This window comes from Cynocephalus volans, chromosome 7 (assembly GCF_027409185.1).
Source record: "Cynocephalus volans isolate mCynVol1 chromosome 7, mCynVol1.pri, whole genome shotgun sequence".
NCBI classification, from domain to species: Eukaryota; Metazoa; Chordata; class Mammalia; order Dermoptera; family Cynocephalidae; genus Cynocephalus; species Cynocephalus volans.
This window is the reverse complement of record NC_084466.1, coordinates 134,732,602-134,756,446: the sequence shown is the minus strand read 5'-3', so window position 1 is coordinate 134,756,446 and position 23,845 is coordinate 134,732,602. Positions and strand designations below refer to the sequence as shown.

The following is a 23,845-nucleotide window of genomic DNA, read 5'->3' as shown; positions in this document are numbered from 1 at the left end:
AAGGCGATTTTAGTCCCACAGAGGTGTTAGTCAAGCAAAAGGGGTGGGGGGGTGGGGAAGGATAAACACAAAAGGAATTTAAAAAACAAAGAATAGAGAGATTAATTCAATCACTTCAATACTCACTGGGACTGTTTCTTGTTGATTCGGATAATTTGATCTCAAGGCTGAAATCTAAAAGATATTCTTCCTCCTCACGAAAAGAGGTAAGACCCTAAATGTCCAGTGTATAAGGACATTTGACCATACAAAATATAAAAACTGAACACCCAAATCACTGTTCTTGAACATCTACTACATGAAAGGCTTGGCCACAGCTGTGGAAAACACAAAAAACACCCCAGTGAAATCTGTTCTAGGAAAGAAATACAACACAAAAATCTATTAAAGTATGATCAAGAGTTGATCTGCTAAAATCAATTCATTCTTTCAACAAATACTGTCTTCTATAATGTCAGGCACTGTTCCCGATTCTGACAGCATACAAAATATACAAAATCTCTCTGTCCTGATGGTATTTATAATTGTGGGGAGTGGACAGTTAACAGGCAAATAAATAAAATGGATAGTAAATTAGTAATTGGTATTGTGGAAAACAATAATGTAAGGTAATAAGAATGAGGAGGGTAAGGAGAGGAGAGCACCCAGGGAAGAGGTTACAATTTAAATGAGGTAGTTAAGTTAGGCCTAACTGAGGTGAAATTTGAGCATATCAATATCAATACAATTCAAGGATTATTTTAATGCTTTTTACCCTAAGCAGTATAACTGGAAATTTTAACATTTTGCAAAAAAATAGGGTAAAAAAAACCTCAACTTATTTGAAGCATATTATTTTATATAATAGTAGCCATTACGCTATTAAAGGATATTATTTATTGAGCAATTACTGTGTGCCAGGCATTGTCCTCTGCACTGTCCATTTAGTAATTTATTTAATCCTTTTACCAGTTAGGGTCCAGCCAGGAGGAAAATCGTATTGATTATTTTAATAGAGATAATTTAATATAAAGAATTTGTAACTGTGTTAACAACTAGGTAATTGAAAAGATAAACAGAAAACAAAGGAAGAGGTAATAACTGCTAAAAAAAAAAAAAAAAAAAAAAAAAAAGCTAAACCCCCTAGGACTAGGGAAGCCAAGGAAAGAGATTGGAATTATTAAAACTCAGAAGCTTGAAGGAAGGATTCCACAAAGCTAAAACTTAGACCTCTGAGGAGAGAATGCTGCTCAGCTGGTACATTGTCTCTGAACTTGTAAGAGGGGTTTTATGAGACTGGAACCCAAACTTTTAAGGAAGAGGGTACCAGCCAACTGGTTCTGGTGTTATGAAGGGCTGTGAGGAGGCTAGGTATGTGAATGTTGGAAAAACTACAAACTGGATTCAATTGCTGCTTCAGAAAGAAACTGCTATTGCTGGAATGAAGAAATTCCACTAGGGTGATGTTCACAGTAACATGAAAGCGGACAGGGAGCCCCAGGAATCAAAGAAAGTTGTAAGTCCTTTCTTCTTCCCCTCCTTGCAGACTCCCTCTAGTGCCCTCTACTTGTGAAACTTAAAAGTGAGCAGCTGGAAAGGCAAAAACACGATTGGCAGTCTTAGAATCAGCAGCACAAAGCAGAGTAAAGAAGGGTGTGTTTGCAGCTAAGAGACAATAGTTTAAGAACTGGCATAACCCTTCTAAAACCTATAACGATTATAGATGGGAGAACTAAGTCACAGAGTAGTATTAAGTACTCAGGTAATAAATATCCAAAGTTCCAAAGAGCTGGCTAAATGAAAAGAGGAAGACAGCATTGAAGGAAGCACATACCTTTAGACTGTTGATACTGTTACCTGTTTTAAATTATATACTAATTCGAGTGATCTTTTCAGAGACCTGATAAGATTTTGATAGGAACAAGTGTCAATATTAAATAAGAGTAAAATTACTCATCACCACTTAGCTAACATGCACAGTTAATTCTCACTATTTGTGGTAGTTGTGTTCTATATAGTTGAATTATAACACCGAATTAGCAGCTACCGAACCACTGTTCAAAAGGGAAACATATACATGTATTTATGTACATATACACAGAGAGTATATATCACACAGATTACAATCTTAAATCTTAAAAATAATTCATCCTGGTAGATTCTACTTTCTGTTTTTTACAAAAGAGAAAGTTTCAGAAGTGGTATATGACTTGCCTGAGGCCATCCCAATAATAGAAGCCAGACTGAGATTCAAACTTTGTCCAACTAGACTCACAGCTATAGCTTCTTGCACTACACTACAATGCTCTCTTCTGTCTTCATACTCTGGTTGTCTCTGTATGAGAGCTGAAATTAAAAGGCAGAGTATCACCTTGTACGACCTTAGCTGGGAATGTGCTGGTCAGGGAACTCAAGTTTTTCACAGCTCTGGGCATAGATGCAAATATCCATATAAGTTCCACAAGTACAGATTTGGGGGCTACAAATAAATTTTAGCAAGTATGAAAATTTACAAATACAGAATCCACAAATAATGAGGATCAACTGTACATCCTCTTTCTTTCAAGTATTTTTATGTTTTTCCTGAATTCCACAAGGAATATACTTTACATTCCCAAACAGGATTTATATTCCCAAACACTATTTATACCTTCTGGTTATTTATTCAAAACTTAGTCACTGCTCAGTCAAGATAAATCAAAAACAAAATGATGGTAATGAGTTAACTGTGGCTAAATCTGCAATTTACAAAATGTTTTACCAATTCTCAGATCACACAGTTTTCCCACATATTTCAAGGACTTACTCACTGAGCAGCACAAATATGCTGAAAGAAATACAATGTGTGAAAGATAAGCTGGGGAAATTTGCATGGACTGCATAGTTGAAAAAGACGGAAAACTGAGAACACAAAAAGACAATTTCAAAAAATATATTCAAAAATAAGACAAAGATATACTACTTCTGAAAGTTAATTTAAAAAAATAAAGGGTTTTAAATGGTAAGAAAAACAATTCCATTTAAAATAGAATCAAAAAGAATAGAACATTTAGGAATTAACCACGGAGTGTAAAAGACTTGTACAATGAAAGCTACAAAACATTGCTGAAAAAAATTAAAGATATAAATAAATGGAAACACATCCCATGTTCATGGATTGGAGACTAAATGTTGTTAAAATGTCAATACTACCCAAAGCACTCTACAGATTCAATGCAATCCCTATCAAAATCCCAATGATGTTTTTTGCCAAAATAGAAAAATCCATCCTAAAATTTACATGGAATCTCAAAGGACCCTGAATACCCAAAACAACCTTGAAAAAGAACAACGTTTGAGTACTCATACATCCTGATTTCAAAACTTAACTACAAAGCTACAGAAATCAAAACAGTGTAGTACTGACAAAAAAAAGAATAAAAACCAATGAAATAGAACAAAGGGCCAAGAAATAAACCCTGGCATATGTTCGCATGGTCAAATGGTATTTGACAAGGGTGCCAAGACCATTCAATGGGAAAAGGAAAGCCTTTTCAACAAATTGCACTGGGAAAAGTGTATATCCATATACAAAAGAACGAAGTTGGACCCTTATCTACCACCAAATACAAAACTAACTCAAAATGAAGCAAAGACCTAAATGTAGGACCTAAAACTATAAAACACCTAGAAGAAAACATAAGACAAAAAGCTTCATGATAATGAATTTCTTGGATATGACACCAAAAGCACAGTCAACAAAAGAAAGAAATAGACAAACTGGACTTCATAAAAATTTTTAAATTCTGTACATCAAAAGACAATATCAGCAAAGTAAAAAGGCAACTTACGGAATGAGTAAAAAAAATTTGCAAATCATATATCTGATAAGGATTAATATCCAGAATATATAGAGAACTCCTAAAACTCAACAATAAAAAAACCCAATTCAAAACTCCACAAAGAACTTGAATAGGTATTTCTCCAAAGAAGATACACAAATGGACAATGAGCACATGAAAAGATACTTTATGTCACTAACCATCAGAGAAATGCAAATTAAATCTATAATAAGATACCACTGCATACCCATTAGAATAGTTGCTATCAAAAAAAACAAAATAATAAGTACTGGCAAGGATGTGGAAAAATTGGAAACTTTCTGCACAATTTCAGTTTTACAAGATGGAAAAAGTTATGGAGATGGATGGTGGTGCTGACTGCACAACATTATGAATGTATTTAATACCACTGAATTATCCATTTAAAAATAATTGGTAAATTTTATATGAGTATTTTGCCACAACAAAAAAATTGAAAAATAAACTTAAAATAAGTCTGCACAACCTTTTTAAAGGAATTTCACAGTAAGCATTAATAAATGCTTACTAAATTATTATTTGGTTCTAATAATTATTATTTGGTTCTAATAATTCTCTTTCTAGGAATTTATCCTAAAGAAATAATAAATGTCATAGAAATATATCATGTGCATACATAGACATCTGACATATGACAGAGGCAAAGCAGTAAGGAAAGGATGGTCTTTTCAGTAAATGGTGCTGGGACAACTGGGCATCTACACAGAAGAAATGAAATTGGACCCCCACCTCATACTATAAAAAAAAAATCAGTACCAGTTTAATTATAGACCTAATGTAGAAGGCAACACAATAATACTTTAAGAAGATAATGTAGGAGGACACCTTCATCACCTTGGATAGGGAAGAATTTCTTAAGACAAAAAGCAATAACCAAGTAGAAAAAAATTAATATATTGGACTACATTAAAATTTTAAATGTCCATACATTTTAAAAAGAATATCAAAAAGAGAATGAAAAGACAAACCACAATGCAAGAGAAAAGATGCGCATCACACACAACTGACAAAGGATTAGTACACAAAATATATAAAGACTCCTATAAATTAACGAGAAAAAGAGAACCCAAAAGACTTTAACAAGCACTTCAGAGAAGAGGAAATCCAAATGGCCAATAAACATATAAAAAGTTCAACCTCACTAGTAATCAGGAAGATATTACTTCACATCCATCAGAGCACAGACTAGGAAAAAGGGGCCAGCAAATCCAAAGCTTCTATCAAGGTTACTTTAAAGATCCAAAATCAGATGTATGGTATGTTAATTTCTTGGCCATTCTTTATGAAATTCTGGCAGAATATCCTGAAATAAATTATGTAATATTACTTTATCATTGAATGTAAGCCATAAAAGACATTTAAAATTTTAAGTGACTTTATAAATTTCATGCCATATAATATACCAACCAGAAATAAAATATGTATGCTTAATAAGTAAAAATAAAATAAGGTATCTTAATTTCTAGTGTATTTCTTTTAAATTGAGATGCTAAAAAGAGAGCATAAAAAGAGAAATAAAATGTATTAACTTTGCTTACACTTTTGCAGTCATGATATAACAAAAAAAGGATGAAAAAGATTCAAATATCTTCTCTTTCTAAAGAAAGAATTCAAATTAATATTTCTGGACTACCTTAGAAGAAGTGTGAGCTGGTAAGCTGGAAAAATTGACCATCTTATAAAATAAATCAAAAGAACAAAAACAACAAAATATTCTGTTTTTATATATTCACTGGTTACACACTTACAAATAAAGAAAAAAAAGCAGAAGTCTGATAAGAAATACAGGAATAAAAAGCAACTGTCCTAGTTGAGACTATTATTCTTATAATCTTGAGATGAGATTATCCACTTAAAAACTAATTTTGAAAATGATTCATATTTAGGGGAAAAAATTATTCACTGAAATTCAGACTACTACCTTCCACTATAGTTTGTTCTGAAATTTCAAAACAATCTCAGTTCTCATTTTAGTACATAAGAGTGACAGATTTTTATAATAAAGATGCAACATTTTATACAGCAACAGAATCTTATATTCAAGCAGAAGAGTACCTTGGCATAGACACTCTACCGTGGCAAATTAAGAATGAAATGCTCTGTTACTGAACTGGGAAAAGATCTGTGTAAATTTACACAAATTTACAAAGAAGAGAAATGAGAATATGATAACATGTCACATTTGGATGTCTATTTCAGCACATAAAGAATAACTCTCCGGTTCAAAACAGAAAACTAAGAAGGAAAGTTTAAAAGTCTAAACTGCAAAAAAGTTTAAAAGAGAGTTTAAAAATTTTAAATTCTGCCAGAAAACATATTATGAAATAATTTCCTAAAATCACTAGCACTTCCTGGGTCTGAGTATTTAAAATTGTTCAGGAAGGATTAATTAACATAATTAGATAAGTGAAAAAATAAATAATTGAAAGAAGAGAAAAACCTCAAGAGAACAGAAGGAAAAAGAGAAACGAGATGATGAAAGAAAGAAAATCAGGGCTAGTTTGTAGTCTTGGGCAGGGTGTGGAAACAGAGATTGACTGCAAAATGGGCAGTGAAAGAAGGGTTCTGAAGCTAGATTGTGGTGATGGTTGCAAAACTATATAAATTTATTGAAATTCATAAAAGTGTACACTTTAAAACAGTGAATTTTGTGGTATATAGGTTATACCTCAATAAAGTTATTTTTTAAAAAGGGCAAATGACTTAATCAGGAATTTCATAAAAAATGATACCTAAATAGCAAATAAACACATAAAAAGGTACTCAACTTCATTAGTCATCAAGAAAATGTAAATAAAACCATTCATACTTAACAGAATGACTAACAAAATATTAAATATAATATTAATAACAATACCAAGTGTCAGTGAAGATATAGAACTGGGAAAACTCCCATACCCTACTGATGGAAGTGTAAATTGGTACAACCACTTTGGAAGACTGGCAGTATCTTCGAAAGTCAAAAATACACATACACTATGACCTAGAAAATCCATTCCCAGTATATATCCAACAGAAATGAATGCATATGTGCACCAAAATGTATAAGAATATTCATGTCTTATTCTTAATACACAAAAAGTGAAAACAACCCAAATATCTACTGATGGCAGAATAGATAAATTATAGTATTTCATAAAACATAATACTATACATGAAGGAAAAAGATCAAATGACTACTACATGCAACACCACAGATGAATCTCACTCATAACGTGGAGCAAAAAAAGCCTGACACAAAAGATACATTACGCAACTAAAAGTATGATTACATGATTAAAAGAATCCCGTCAATGATTATATTTATATGAAGGCAAAAACCACACCAAGAAGAAGCAGTAGTCTGGGTAAGAGATAACGACAGTCTTGACTAGCACAGTGACAGTGAAGAAAGAAAGGAGATAGAATCAAGAAATATTTAGCAGGTAGAATTAACAAGTCTTGGTGTTTGGGTCTGATGGGTAATGCAGCAGGAGGTGTTAAAAATGACCTGTAGGTCTCTGGCCTATGCAACTGGTAGGTGGAAGTGGCAATTACTGAATGAACACACAGGAGGAGTAAATTTGGGGCTGACATCATGAGTTGAATTAGTTCATGGACTTGTTTAAGGCCTCTGTGAGACATCCCAGTGGAAATCTCTTATAGCGTCCAGCTGTCTATTCTAGAGTTCAAAAGGGAAGTCTTGGGGTAGGGATATAAACTGCGCTTAGATGGTAACTGAAACCATGGGAGAATATGGGTTTTCACAAGAAAAGGAGAAAAAGGCCTACACTTAAGCCCTGTGGAATCCCAACACTTAAAAGTCAGAAAGAGGAACAGCCAGCAAAGGAGTCTGAGGAACAGACACAGAAGTAGGAAGAAACTCAGGTATATGATGACCTAAAAACCAAAAGATCAGCTTTTTAAAGGAAAGAATAATCAAGAGTCCCAAATGCTCCTGAGAGGTCAAGTAAGATATGTGTCTACTGAATTTAGAGACATGGAAAATCTTAAGACCATGACAAGAGCTATTAATGGGGGACAGCTGTCAAATAAATAATACAAGAAAATGTCAAAGAACTAAAGGACATAATCTTTCGATTGAAAGGATTAACCAACAGCCCAGCAAAATGAAAGGAGGAAAAAATAAAAAATAAAGCAAGCAAGCCCTACATCAAAGTACATCAGCATGAATAGGAGACAAAAAGAAAATCCGAAAAGCTATCAAAAGAAAAAGATCACAAAGACTAGGAAACAAAATGGCATCATGGGGCCAGCCTGTGGCTCACTCAGGAGAGTGCGGTGCTGATAACACCAAGGCCATGAGTTCGGATCCCATATAGGGATGGCCAATTGGCTCACTGTGTGAGTGTGGCACTGACAACACCAAGTCAAGGGTTAAGATCCCCTTACCGGTCATCTTTTAAAAAAAAAAAAAAAAAAAAAGGTATCAGACTTTCAACAGCAACACTTACAGCCAAAAGACAATGAATGGAACAAGTCTTAAAAATCCTAAAAAATTCTCTTAAAAATCCTATGAAAAAGGAGTTCTGGTCAAGATGGTAGAATAGACAGTCCCCAGCATTTCTTTCTCCCACAAGTCAACCAATTCACAACTATAAAAATGTAACAACAGCCAAGCTGGGCCACTAGAGCTCAAGGGAAGAGGAGGAGAGACCTACGGAGATCATGAAGGGGGAGAAGCCATTATAAGAGAAAGAAAAAACTGCTTGGAATGTTTTGGGCTGCAGCCGCTTTAAGGCTGAAACTGCTGAGTGCATAAAGCAGGAGCCAGCAGAAGCAGCAGCTGTGCCCTTTGGATGGAGTTGCTTGGAGGCATCACGGGAGAAGAGGGCCTTATGGACCCATGCAGGAGCAAAGAGCCATAACCGTGGAAAAAGGGGAGCCATTCAAAAGCCGGTGAGTCATCGCAAGGGATCAGCGCAGGGCCCGTCCCATGAGAAGTGTTTGGAGCACAGGCGGTGGGGGAGACAGGCCCACCAGGAGAACACTGGGACACAGCAAGGACAGCCAATCCGCCCCCCAATTCAGTGCAGGACCACCAGTCGGGAATGCAGAATTGCATTTGGTGCAATTTGATGAAAAGATTCAGGCCCAGATCAGAGTTTCTACACAATCCAGGTGCACCCACTCTCTGGAGAGCTGGAAGTACCTATAAGGTCAACCATTAAACACAGAGCTGCACAAAAAGTCTTCCCTAGGGAAATAGCAGCAAAGCAGCTATTTAGCTCAACAACACAGCTCAAAGTACTGGTTTCCACAAGAAGTTCCCCCATTTTAGAAGTAAGCAAAGGACAAAAAATTAGTTCTGGCCAAGGCACACCACAAGCGCCTTGGGGTCGCCCGGGGCATTGAGCAGGGGACTGGACCCCCCCTCACCCACAACCAGGCACACTGCCAGCGCCTTGGGGCCCGCCCAGGGACCCAGGGTATGGACCTGGGGCACGGAGCCAGGGACCAAACCCCCCCCCCCACAACTAGGCACACCACTAGCGCCAAGGAGCATGCCAAAAACATCACCTCCGTGTGGGTGGCCCACCACAGCCATCACAGTAACCATGGCTGCTGCGAAAGTGGGTAGATGTCACAACCACCATACAGATGGTCCGCCAGCCACTGGAGTGCATTAACACAAGGAGAGTCACCAGCAGAGTCCAAAGAAAAGAATAGGATGTCTCTCTCCACAAAACCCATTCCAGAGTGACAGAAGAAGCATCTGCTCTATAATATTGAGGGACCTGAACACACCTTTCAGCATTGGACAGATCATCTAGGCAACAAATCAACAGAGTAACCATTACTCTTTCAGAGGGAGAGAAGAAATCTAGGGTTATCAGTGGTGGGAGGGGGGAGGGAGAGGGAGATAGGGAGAGATTGGACAAGGGGCATAAAGAATAAGTACAATTTGTAACAATATACATATTAATAATATTGATCTGATCAACATATGTCAACACTGAATCCCCAAAATATGTATGTATAATCAGTTATGATTTAATAAAAAAAAAAAAATCCTAAGAAAAACTTATTTTTGAACTAGAATTTCATAACATCAACTATGACATTATAAAAGACATATTCAGACAAGGAAAGGCTTTTAAAAAATGTATTTTCCATGGATCTTTACTCACAAGGTTACTAAAGGTTGTACACAACAAAAACAAGAAGGAAATCCCAATAGGAAAAACAAAGCATTTAGGCCACCCTTGAAGTAGTTTGTGTTCCCAAGACTTCTAGGGAAAAAATTATAACCCATTATTGACAGATACCAAAAAAGACCTAAATAGAGATAAAAACATATGCACAGATGGGAAGACTTAATATCACAGAAAGGTTCACTTTTCGGTTGATTTATAAATAAAATCTCTCCAAAAAACACAGGTTTTTTCATAGAATTCAACCAAGCTAATTCTAAAATGTACATGGAAGCACTAAGGGCCAGGAACATACCAGAAACCGTTGAAGAAAATGGGTTCTCATAAGAAAAGGAGAAAAGGACCTACACACAAGACATGTGGATTCCCAACATTTAAAAGTTGGAAGGAGGAAGAGCCAGCAAAGGAGTCTGAGAAACAGACATAGAGTTTGGAAATCACGAGTATGGTAACCTAGAAGCAGATGAGCTTTGGGGAAGGGGAAGTCTTACTCTAGCAGAGATTTACTTCAATGCTTTCCTAAGTAAGACAGTGGGATACTGGTACAAAAATAGACAAATAGATCAATGAAGAGAATAGAAATAACAGAAACAGACACATTATATAACACACAAGGCACTGCAGAGCAGTGGGCAGATATTTTTCCCCCAATTAATGGTTCTGGGACAATTAGATATCCATATAGGAAAAAAAAATGAAACTGGACCCCTATCTCATACCATTTACAAAAATCTATTATAGATGAATTATAGACCTAACTGTTAAAGATAAAATCATAAGGCTTTTAAAAGGTAATATAAAAGATTATCTTCATGATTTCAGGTTAGGAAAGAATGTTTTAAACATAACACAAAAAGCATTAACTGCAAAGGAAAAAACTGATATATTGGATTACATTAAATTCAAGAATTTTATTCATAAAAAGACACTATAATAAGAATGAAAAGACAAGTCACAGAATGAGTATTTGCAATAACTATCACGAGCAAATGGTGAGAATCCAAAATACATATACACATATACCAGAGTATTTCAAAAAGTTCATGGAAAGAAAGATTTGTATTATCTTTCAAGTCTATTTTTCCACTCTGAAGTACGCTCATATATAGTACTCAACAAATAAGAAAAAAACATCAGTAGGGAAATGAATAAGAGACTTGAACACAAAAGAAAAAATCCAAATTACCAATAAACATATGAAAAGAATTATTAGTAATCCGAGAAAGGTGAATTAAAACCACAGTGAAAAACATAAGACACCATCAGATTGTCACAACTTAAAATTTCTAACAATATCAAATGTTGGCAAGGATGTAGAGGAAGGAAATCCTCATACACTGCTGGTGGGAATGTAAATTGGTATAATTAGTTTGGCATCATCAAATAAAATTAAAGTACCCTACAACCCAGCAATTCCATTTCTGGGTTAAGTCTTAGTGATAACTCATGCATAAGTGCACCATATATGTTACAGCCAAAAACTGGAAACAACTAATATATTCATTACTACAGTTGGTGGTATATCATATAATGGACCACTATGCCACAACAAAATGAACTAACTACAGTTCAGGTGATAAAAATGAATCTCACAAACAATGCTGATTTTGAAAGAGGCAAGAAACAAATGAATACACTCAATATGATTCCTTTCACATAAAGTTCAAGTGCATACAAAACTAAATTTATAATGTTTAGATATACACACCTGGATGATAAACTATAAAGAAAAGCAAATAAATTAGTAACTTAAAGATAGGATAGTAGTTTCCTTTAGGGGAAAAGAAAGGATGAGATTCAGAAAGGAGGCAGGAGGGATTCTAGGGTGCTGGCAGAATTCCTCAAGCCTAATGACTATTAATATGAATTCACTTTATTATTTGCTAAACATACATATGTTTCTGTACTTTCAAATAGAAAGATTATATATTTCACTATTTTTTTAGGCATACATCCATCAGTTGTCATAAAACAATCACCTTCACCCAGCACACAGCCAGAAACTCAGCTTCAACTAGTTTAATAGATAAAACAGCTTTCTAGAAATGCAATTCAATTCATAATTTTATGTCATTCTTTTTGTTGTTGAGAAGAGAAATCCAAAGATAAAAAATTGTGCAGAATATTACATATCTTCTTTTAAGTCAAATAATACTATATTAAAAAGAGAAAATAAATTTAAAATAGTGAAGATTTTTCAGGCAAGGAAGTAACTTTGTTAGAGTTGTACAGTGCTGGAATGAATGGAAGAAATACAACTATATGATGGAAAAATGATTCAAATAAACTAGATATACAACACGATTATTTACAATTTAATCTTTATAACAGTTACCAATTTCCATAAGCAAATAATAGTTAGAATCAAGTATAGAAATAGTTTTCTACTACATACTACTGAATACAATTGATAGAGTTTGGATGTGTTGTCCCCCCAAAACTCATGTGGAAATCTCATCGCCAATGTGAGAGTGTTGGAAGCTGTTTGAGTCATGGGGGTGGATCCCTCATGAATGGATTAATGCTCTTCCTGGGGGGTGAGGGTCCTGAGTGAGATCTCGCTCTATTAGTTCCCGCGATAGCTGGTTGTTTAAAAGATTCCGGCATCTCCTCTCTCTCTATCTCTTGCTTCCTCTTGCCACGTGATCTGCTTGTACCTGCCATCTGCTGCCATTTTCCGCCTTTCCACAGTGAGGAGAAGCAGCCTGAGGCCCGCACCAGATGCAGCTGGCCCAGAATCGTAAGCCAAATAAACCTCTCTTCTTTATAAATTACCCAGTCTCAGGTGTTCCATTATAGCAACACAAAATGTACTAATACAACAATGTTAAGGTTTTATATCTTTTTCCTCCATGTTTATAAATTCACGATTTCTAGGGAATCTTGAAAAACAAAAACTTAGGAACAAGAGGCCAAAAACAGTTTAAATTTTAAATTTTCTTTTCTAAAAAACTTCGTATTGCTTAGAAGCATACAGTAGTGAAATGAAAAAGATGCAAAGAATCCATGCTCTTCAAATATACTAAAACAGTCATCCAGCCCACAGAAATCATCCTTGACACAATTTTATAGTGTTCAACTACATGGAGTAAGTCTCTTATTTTTCAGAAAATTTTTAATTGATGTCTCATTATAGGAAGATACTTTACACCTTGCAGAAAGCATCACTAAAGAATTAAACCACAGTCTTAATATCTCCACATAATCTGCCTGTGCCATAAGAAACCAAGAAAATGGCTTACTATCTTAGTCTCTTTTCCTGTCCCATCCCATATTTGCTTCTATGAGGTCTAAATGTAATAACAGTAATTTCTACTATTTACTGAGCCCTTTCTATGTTCCTTATATTTATTATCTCCTTTAATCCTCACATACTGAGTAGGTCTTACTAATAAGGAGAGTCAGGCACAGAAGGAAAAAGTAACTTGCCCAAGGTCACACACCACCTTTCAGTGAGGGAGCCGAGATATATTGACTCCAAAGCCAGTGCTCTTAATACTATGCTGTTCGTATTCGATAAAACAACGGAGTTACAACATAAAAACTGCCTATAATCACCTACAGCCTTCTAAGTACAAGGTCCCAGATGCTTTGAGGATTTTTGTCTTTCCTAGTTAACTCTGTACTCTCAGAAGGCTAATGGGTGAAGGAATCTTAATAAGCAAACATTTAGGGAAATCTATGATTTTACAGCTAAGAAAGCAGAGATCCAGAGAAGTTAAGTATTCTGTCCAAGACCAAAAAGCTGGTTTGTGACAGCCAGTACTAAAGCAACTCTTGATTCCCAAGAGTGATCTTCCCAATACACTAAAAGCCCCTACCATACATCTTATATTGTAAACTCTTTCTGAAACCCACACTCAAACCTCCACACAAACACTGAAGTTAACTTTGCCAACTTTCACAGCATATGACAGCTTCAATAGCTTTCATATGTAGGTAACATACATTCTTTCATTTCAACAAATACATAGAGATGCACTATGGGCTAAGGCAACGGATGAACCCAACTGTATATCATAATTCCGGCCCCCAATTTTATTAGAAAAACATGAACACATTAACTGTAATATGTGATAAGTACTATAGTAGCCATGTGAACAATGTGTTTTGAAAGCTCACAGAGAGGAATGGATATTTCAGCCAGGGTAAAGCACAAGGATTGGGGTTTTAACAAGATGCATTTGAGGCAGGGCAAAGGCAGAAATGTAATAACAGTACTGAGAAAGTAGAAAAATGCTATCATTTCTACCAAAGGATGTTAAAGTAAAAACATCACTAAATATAAGGTCAGAAGACCTGAATGCAAGTCGAGGCTGTGACTCGTGTGACTACGAGCAATTTTTGAGTCTCAGCGTTCTCATCTGTGAAATGTGGATACTCCTAACTGAACTGCCTACCTCACAGGACCTTTGTGGGGGCCAAATTATGTAAAAATGCTTAAAAACTGCAAAGTCCTATACAAACATAAGTTATTTATGTTTTCACTTCTAGGCAACCCTGTGGGTCCTTCCCCTAAACTGAAACTCATAAAAACCTCACCTTTCAGGATGAAAATACTCTGAGACATCATTCATATGCTCCTTAGGAGATAGCAAATAGTTAACATTAATGCCTTCAGGTTGAGACACCAAGCCTTTTTCTACTGAAATAAATAAATGTGTATTTTTTTTCTTCAGCGCTGGCATTGACTTCTAGTCAATGTTTACTGCAATTATATTTAGAAACTAGTACCAGATGCAGGTTTTCTTCTGGAAATTTTCTATCAGAAATTCCATTCCATTCTACAGTACGTTGTCAAGCAACCAACTCAAGAATAGACTCCAAGTTGCAATCACTTTGCTCTGATCCCAAGACACTGGTTAGGTATTAGCCATAGATGCAACCAAATATATGCTCTGGACCCTTTAAAAAAGCAACTGTTTTAGTAAAATTAGTAGACAAACATAAATCCACCAAAAAGTGTAATGAGTTTCCTATTTCTAGATACTTGAGGGCCACAACCAGACCCCTCCTATAATTTAAAGAACACTCTCATTTCCTTTGAAGTTTCACCGAATAGACTGTATAACTTGCCTCCCTTCAGCAGTCATTCTTTAAGATACATCCAGGCCCCATTTTGTTCAACTGCAACCCCTACTGTCTTCGCTACTCCTTGGATAAGCTAAATAAAGTTCCAACAGACGATTACAAAGTCAAAAGAAGAGGCAAAAAACAGGAAAGGGACAAGGGGCGCGAGAAGTCCTCCTGCCACTCCGGGCCAGTGGCCGTTTTATCCTCCCAGTGCGACTTCCCGTTTTCTCCTCCTTACCTTGTACACTTTCCCAAAGGCTCCGTCGCCCAATTCTCCTATAATTTCCCAAAACTCCTCGGGGTTCAGGTCCCTCTTCACATGTTCGTACTGTTTCTTCTTCTTCTCGCTCCCCAACTTGAAGATCTTACGGAAATTGAAGAAGGACATTCTTCCACCCAACACACAGATCCTTGCACTTAAGGACTAAAAACAATAAAAGCCAAAGTTTCTCCTCCCTTCTCTCCCGCGCGAGCCTGGCGGGCTGCGGCGGCGGGCGCGGGGTCTCCCGGCTCCCGCCGCTCCGGCCGGGCGGTCCCCGGAGAGGGCGGGGTGGCGACTCGGGCCCCGGCCCCCGGCTGGGGGTGCTGCGCGGACGGCCCCTCCGCCAAGCCCGACCCGCAGACCGCGCGGGTGGGCGCCTGGCCCCCGGCCGGCCCTCTGGGGACGGCACCTGCCCGGACGCTCGTCCCCACCCGGCCGGGCCCGACGGGTCTCAGAGGTCCGGACCGGACGCCCGCGGCGGCTTAGGCCCGTGTCACAACGAGTCTCCAAGGGCGGCGGCCACTCCGGGCGAGAGAAGCGGCCGGCGGCCTCTGAGGCGGGCAGTCGAAAGGCCGAGCTCTCCCACCCCGGGCCGCGAGCCCCGGGTCTCCTCCGCAGCCGTGTGCTCCCGCGGCGCCAGGCCCGCGCGTCCCCTCGGCTCTGGGGCGCCGCCACAGCCTCGCTCCCTCGCCAGCCCACACTGCCTCGGCCTGGAGCGCGCGCCGACGCCGACTCCGCAGCGGGCCCGCGCGCTCCCCTGGCCGCGCGCCCGCTCGGTCACGCGCCCCGCTCACCGCGTGCTCGCGGGAGGGCGTCCCCTCTGGCCCCGCGCACGCGCGCTAGGTCCTGCTGGCTGGCAGCCCGGAGGGGCTGGCGGGCGCCGAGCGCTGGGTCGGGTGGTGGGTGATGGAGGCTTACGCTCTTCGATCTCCGACGATTGTTCCTAGTTCGCCCTCTCAGCCCCGAATGCTGTCATCTCCCGGCTTTGGTGGAGTGGTCCCGTAGGCACAACCCTGTTGATTGTGCTGGCGGATGTTGCCTTCATCTGCATCTGGGAAAATTTGTAAAGAGTGAAAGCTGAGCTGTCCGGGAAAGTGGACTCTTTCGCCCTCACATGGGTCCCAGAGTAGAGAGTGGGGACTACGTGTGAGGGCTAAGAGCTTCGGCTTTGGAGCCAGAGCTCTGTGACCTTGGGTAGGTAATCTCTCTAAGCCTCAGTTTCTTCGTTGTGAAATGAAGATCCTGATAGCCCCCACCTGAGGGCTGTGGCGAGGAGTAAATGAGGCAATGGATGTAAGCCCTTTGCACTGTGGCAAATGCTCAGTCTTAGTTCCTACTGTTGCAAGTGTGCGAGTAAGAGAGACACAGATATATCAAAATCGTTTAAGCCCACTTTTCGACTGATGACCGACACTCCCTACAGGGTGACCTAACTTCTCCTGGCCGTCTTCACAGCCTAAACCTGGTGCCACCCTTCGTGAATCCACCTGGCTTCCTCATCTGCCTCCCGCCCCCTCGGGCAGCACTGCCTGGTGGAGCAGTGTGGGCGTTGGCTGGAATCTGTCAGAGGTTGACCTACCGTCCCCTCCTCCACCAGACGGGAGCTCTTTCAGGGCAGTGGCTTGTTATTCATCATGGTATTCGAGGACCTGGCACCATTCCTGGCATATAATAGGAAGGCAGATCTGATGAAGGATTGAATGGAGGTATCTGGAGTAGAGGCAGTGTTGCTGTTTATATAATGTCAATCTCCCACTCCCCAACCATTTTGCTCTCCAATCCCAAAATGGTATAAAAAAAAACCCTCTTCCAATAAGAGGCTTAAGATGATTTGGTTTCTCAAATTCTTTTATTTTTTAACAGTTTGATTGAGGTATATTGATATACAATAAACTATGTATTTAAAGTGTGTACTTTCATGTTTTGACAAAGGTATACACCCCTGAAAACAATACCATAATTAATCTATCTTTAATTAGTATCCATTTATGGAGAAAATGAAAAAACACACAAAGAATAAAATAAAAAGCACTCTAATTCTACCATCCAGACATAACTATTGGTAAGATTTTATTATATATATTTCCAAACAGGATTTTTTTGGCTGTTCCTTAGCTTTTTTTCATAGATGAGATTATACTACATATAAAGGTTTGCATCCTGCACTTTTCATATTCCCGTACAGTTAGTAATTGTTCTCTAAATATCATGAGATATTTAGATTATTTATAATTTTTCTCTGTTTTAAATAAAACACGGATAAATATGTTTATACACAAATCCTTTTCCTCATATTTGATTATTTCCTCAGGATAAATTACCAGAAAATTTGGGTCAAAAGGTATATGTCTGTTTCCTTTTTTTGTTCTTTTCAAAATAGAAAAGCCTTTATTGTTTTCTCAAATTAGAAGATAGTATATCCTTGTTGTAAATATTTCAAATAATACAGAAATTATAAATTAGGGAATTGTCTGCAATTCTCCCCTCCTGCCTTCCCTCTGGGCCAGTTTCACACACATAGCCCCCACATTACCTAACCACTGTTAAAATTAAAGCCTTTGATAAGAGATATGTTTATGACATAGACTGTGGTGATGGTTTCATGGATGTATGCTTATCTTCAAACTCATCAAGTTATATTCACTAAATATGAACAGCTTTTTTTATGTCTATCATACTTCAATAAAGAGGTTTTTAAAAAGTCACTAACAAGGCACAGATAAAGTTCAGACACCACTAATAAATAGAAATATTCTCATAGTTTTTTTATATATTATGGAAAAAAGAAACAAGTTTCTTATGAAAGCTTTCCCTTCTAGTAAAATATTAAACATCGCAAAAAAAATTAAGCCTATGAACATCAGGGAACTTTTGGGGGTAACAAAAAATTCTAAAACTGGATTGTGGTAATGGTTGTATAACTGTATAAATTTACTAAAAATCATCAGATTGTACACGTACAATGGGTGCATGATATAGTATGTAAATTATACTTCAATAAAGCTGTTTTTTAAAAAGTAGGCATATATTTTTTTTTCTCTGCATACACTTTAAAAATATAAAAATGGTATAATCCAATACAGAACATTGACATATTTCCATGCCAGCACAAACAGATCTATCTAACCCTCTTTAATAGCTGCATACAGTTCCAGTGTCTAGTTGTACCATAATTTATTTAAGAATTTATCTATTGGTAGGCGTTTAGGTGGTTTCCAATTTTTTGTCATCATAAACAACACCATAGTGAGCATGCATATGCAAGCATCTTCCTGTATTTGTATAATTGTGTTTCCTTAGAATACAATTCAATAAGTGAAACTGGTGAGTCAAAGGATATATTAAAATTTTTTACCTGTATTGCCAAATTGGCCTCCAGAAAGATTGGTTTTATCAATTTAGGCTTCTATCAACATGTATAAGAGTGCCAATTTTACCACGTCCTCAATAGCACTGAAGTATCCTCCCTCTTTTTAATCTTTACCAAGTGCATAGCCCCAAAATAACCTCTCATTTCCATTTAGAATTCTCTGATTTTTGATGATGTGACTCCTTTTCAGTATATATTGGCCACTTTTATTTCTTATTTTATGAATTGCTTCATATGAATTGTAGCAATGAATAATACTAAACGATGTTGCTGGTATTGTGTAAATGAAGTGATCAAGTCATACTTCAGTGAAATGATCTTAGAGTTAATAATAGTTTATACATTTTCACTATGACTTTATAGCCACAGAAATTATTTGATAATACTGGGTGATATGCATTCAGATTTTCCCAATAATGGCCATGATATCTAAACGTTTGTGTTATTTAAAAGGCATAATTTGGCTTTCCTGAGTTTTTAGACCTTTAAAAGTAAAGTTTAACCAGTGACCATGTATTCATTTATTTTTATTTTTATTTTTATTTTAATCTGGCAGCTGGCCAATGTGCAGATCCAAACCCTTGACCTTGGTGTTACTTGGTGTTATAACACCACACTCTAACCAAGTTAGCTGACCAGTCAGGCCCACGTATTCGTGTAATACACAATTTTTACTCTACTCACCTTAAAAATAAGACACTCTCACTAAACAGCTTGGTGAGGGGTGTACTATCTTCACAATTTGCCTGGCCAATAAACTTTTCTGATAATAATATCATTAAAAATTAGAAATTTAGCATGTGTCGATTGCTTACTACATGCTAAAACTCTATGCTAAGGGGTTTACACACATCATCTCATTTAAACCTCATACCAACCCTATGATGTAGGTACTATAATAATTCCTATGAAAAAAAGAGGAAAACTATGGCAGAGAGTTAAACAACTTGGTTATGGCCTCGTAGATAGTAATGGCAGACTTGAACTTGAATCCAGATCTTGGTAAACCCAACTTCCTGGTATTTAACAGCTCCACTAGGACTGTCTCCTTAGGCTCACGAGCTTTTGTATCAGCTATTACACAAGACTGCTGCCACTGCTGCCTTTCTCCTTTCCTTGTAAACTTGAAAATATACTCTACTCACTGTGTCCACTTTGTTAGTGTCCAAGCATGTATGTGTTTGAGTGTATATATATATATGTCTATATGTATATGTGTTTGTGAACATGTGAGTGTGCATATATATGAGTGTGTAGGACTATGTATGTGTGTTTGTGTGAGAGTGTGCATATATGTATCATGTGACTGTGTGTGTGACTGTATCTGTGTGTGGGCATGTGTGGGCATGTTGCATGTGACATGTGTACACCCATGTATGTGAGGGTGTGTACATTTCTCCCTCTAAACTGAAAGCTCTTTGATGGCAGGGACTATGTCTGCTCCTGCTCATCCTTGTATCCCTGCGTCTAGCCCAGTGTCTTCCTGTTCCATGAATTTTTGTTGAATGAAAGAATGAAAATGGAAAAACTTTATACCTAGTGAAAAAAATGTCAGTTCCTTTCCCATTGCTTATTTCTAATTTAGACAGTAAATTTACTAGTTAGTTCTTTAAATGCTACTGTGTAGGTTATATGAAAGTAGCAAATTCCTTTGATGTACAAATACTCTGTGGTATAAATACATCTTTCTATCCTCATGTAGTTATATTTTTAGAAAGGAATTTTTCAGGTATTTTAAGAAAGTAACCTGCAATTATGACAATTATTGTCCTGAAATAGAATTGTGTGTCATTCAGAAAATTCCAAATCAGATTTTCAGTCATTTTTTTCCTATTTTACAAGCAAAAAAAAGAAAAAAGAAAAAGTAAAAGTAAACAAATCACCTGATTTAAGCTCTTTTTTTGTTTCAGAAAAGGAATCTAAAAATATCCTCCCGTGTAATTTGTCTCCTTTCTGCGTCATACAGAATCGTACACACACACACTCCCACCCGCTCCTCATCCCTACTTACTCCTGTTAAAATGAATCATAAGCATTTGGCAGTGTAATGAGAAGGCTTAACATATTCCAGTCTTGTGAAATCAGAAGATAAAAACTGTATGGACATACTTCTTTTATAAGTGCTATTCTAATTCCGGTTTAAAAATCTGGTCACCATAACATCTTTTGAACTTTAAGAATTCAGGTGGTCAATGTTGAATTTATTTCGTTCAGACACTGACTAAATGGGAGTAACCCAGCCGCAGCTTCATCTGACAACCAACCCTTTGAAGTTGATAAAAAGCCTTTGGGCTATTTCATTGCTCCCTACTTTTAGGTATTACGTTTGTTCTATCTTTGTTTCATAAGACATAATGTTGGATGTGATCGTTTTGATCATTGGCTCAAAATTATTGGTCTTGTCATTAACTAGTTCTATGACACTGGGCCAGTCACTCACCTCTCTGCACTTTGTGGCTTATATACGAATTTTACTTTTAACAGAGGTGGTTTCAGGGACATGAAACAATTCAGCATGGCCCAGAAAATGGAATAATTGCTAAGGTAAGATTTTTGTAGCAGTTCACCTTGTCAGAATGATCATATGATCTCTAAAAGCCTTTGCAATTGTAACATTCTATTTTCATTGTGCCCCTGACTTTAGTTGCCTTATATACTAGTAAGGTAATCATGTTCATTTTTCTGACATAATTGAAATGCAATGAGGAATTTCAAAAATTAGGATATATCTGTCAAAATGCACGGAGAGCCCTGTTTCCACTGAAACCTATCCTTGGGTTAACTCTTAAGAAAAGTACCTAAGGCTGGCCTGTTAGCACAGTTGGTTAGAGCGCAGTGTCATAACACCAAGGTCAAGGGTTTGTATTCCCATACCAGCTAGCGAAAGAAAGAAAGGAGAGAAGGAGAGAAAGAAAGCGAGAGAGAGAGAGAGAGAAATGTACCTAGTGATGTGTGAAAAGCCTGCCACAGGCACTGTGGGGAGACGGAAGACATTTGAGAAGTATTATCCATGGCCATCTTCCAAAGAAATTTTCAGGTTTCTGCTGGAAAGAAATAACTTCCCAAGTTCTTACTACTATCTTATACTCTTCCTCCTTTTCTAATCTTTCAGGTCCCAGCACATCACCCAGGTTTTTAATGAAAACTTTTTGTTATTGGGCATTCCTGTTTCACAAAGCTATCACAACAATTACAAGCCACAACTTGAAGCTTATTACATTAAGTTATTAACACAGTCATGAGACACTGCCTATTTGTCTGGGAAATCACAATCTTTGCCATTTCTCTGGCTCAAATTTCATGTTGCTGTGGGAGAGGAAATTAACCAATATAGAGATTCCTATTAGAGGCAAATATATTTGGGTATTTTACATCAATGTCAACTTCATAAAATGGTCATTTCTAACAAAAATGAACCAAATGATTTGTGATTGAGGGTTCAGCTGGATAAAATATATACATTCCAGAATTAACTCTTTAACTATTTAGGATTGCTACCTTTTATTCATTCATTCAATTCATTCAAAAGATGGTCATCAATTTTCTACTATAGGCCAGGCAGTATCCTAGGGACTGGAGAATCATTCAAAATCAAAATAGACAAAAAACAAATCTTTTTAGTCTCTTGAAGCTTATTTTCTAGATGATTAAGTGGAATCTAGACAAATAGTGAAAGAGAGAGATTATTTTCTAACCCAGTGATTCTCAACTGTGGGTGATTTTACCTTCCCCTAGCCCCCACACCAGGGATATTTGGCAATTTCTGGAGACATTTTTGGTTGTCACAACTCAGGGAGGGGATGCTGTGGGAGTACATAGGCTTGACAAAGAACAGGGAGTGCACAAAGGGCAAAAGTCCTAAATGTACTTATGCAGAACCTAAGTGTCATTGAAAACAGCATGTACTAAAAACAGCAAATAGTTTCTGATAGATTAGATAAGAATATTAAGATCATTTCTTATCCAGCTTTACTCCCTTTCCTTTGTTTCTTAAGATGTTTTCCAGAGAATGCCCCATAGCCAATTTCTTTTCATTCCTTTGATAAATGATTAAGCTGTTTTTTCTCTTGTATTTCCTTGTCTTTACAATAAAAGCTGAAGCAAACACCAACTTGGGGCTGCACCTTATTTCCCCCTTCTTGAGGGAGGTGTCTCAGTGCAGTCCCTTTGGGCTTCTCATTGCTTTTAACACTTGGGCTCTGATAATCTTTGCATCTCTGTCACACAGCAAGAAGTGACAGGATGCTACCAGTACCTGGTGGGTAGAGGCCAGGGATACTGCTAAACATCCTCAAATGCACAGGATAGATCAAAGAATTATTCAGCAAAGGTTAAGAAACCATGTACTACTTTTTGATATTAGAGGTCAAGATGTTGGTTACCCCTGAGGGAGTTGTGACCAGAAGAAGACACAAGGGGGGCTTCTGAATGCTGATTGCATGGGGAGTTCTCCACTCAGTCTTCTCTATTCCACTCATATCTTGCATTGACAGTGCCTTGATTTCCCTCCTATGGCCTAACTGCCAAATCTTATTCACCCTGATCTATGCATGATTGCTGGAAAAGTTATTTTCTCTTAGAACCTTTGGGTGCCAACTTTGTTCAACTTTTTCTTGTGCCAACTTTGTTCTTGGTAATTCTGAATGACAGTCATATGCTGACTATACTTGTAATCTCTTGTTAAGGTGATGTAAAGTAATACTATAAGTCTGAGGGAGGAGGGTACCATTTATCAATAAGAATGAATGGAATTTTTTAAAGTTCTGTGAGCAAGGATACAACTTCATGAAAGCCCGCAAATATTTTGGCCTACCTCTATTCTAAGACAGTTCAAGACTATTGCTGCTTAAAAGGAAATATAAACCTTGGTTTCAAAAGTACATTTTAATGATATTTTGTAATCAATTAATTTTTGTAATCAATTATTATGACCTGGTATTTTATTGAGAAAAAAAAAGGAGATTCAAATAAATGGAGAGGTATGCCATGTTCACGGATATTGTTAAGATGTCAATTCTCCCCTAACCGATGTCTAGAATCAATGTGTTCACAATCAAAATCCCTTCAGGTATATTTCTGGAAATGGACAAGTTAATGCTAAATTTTACATGGAAATGCAGAGAACCTAGAATATAACAAAACAGAG

General features: G+C 37.4%; 1 protein-coding gene across 2 annotated transcripts in view; it reads right to left on the bottom strand.

The window, feature by feature from the left end:
- The window catches only part of SLK (STE20 like kinase), a 59,352-nt gene extending 43,334 nt beyond the window's left edge, over positions 1–16,018 (bottom strand). For both annotated transcript variants that reach the window (XM_063102884.1, XM_063102885.1), the window contains exon 1: positions 15,306–16,018. In XM_063102884.1, the coding sequence (XP_062958954.1) occupies positions 15,306–15,455 (150 nt within the window). In that variant the 5' untranslated portion in view covers positions 15,456–16,018. The remainder of the gene's footprint in view (positions 1–15,305) is intronic.
- Positions 16,019–23,845: the final 7,827 nt, after the last annotated feature.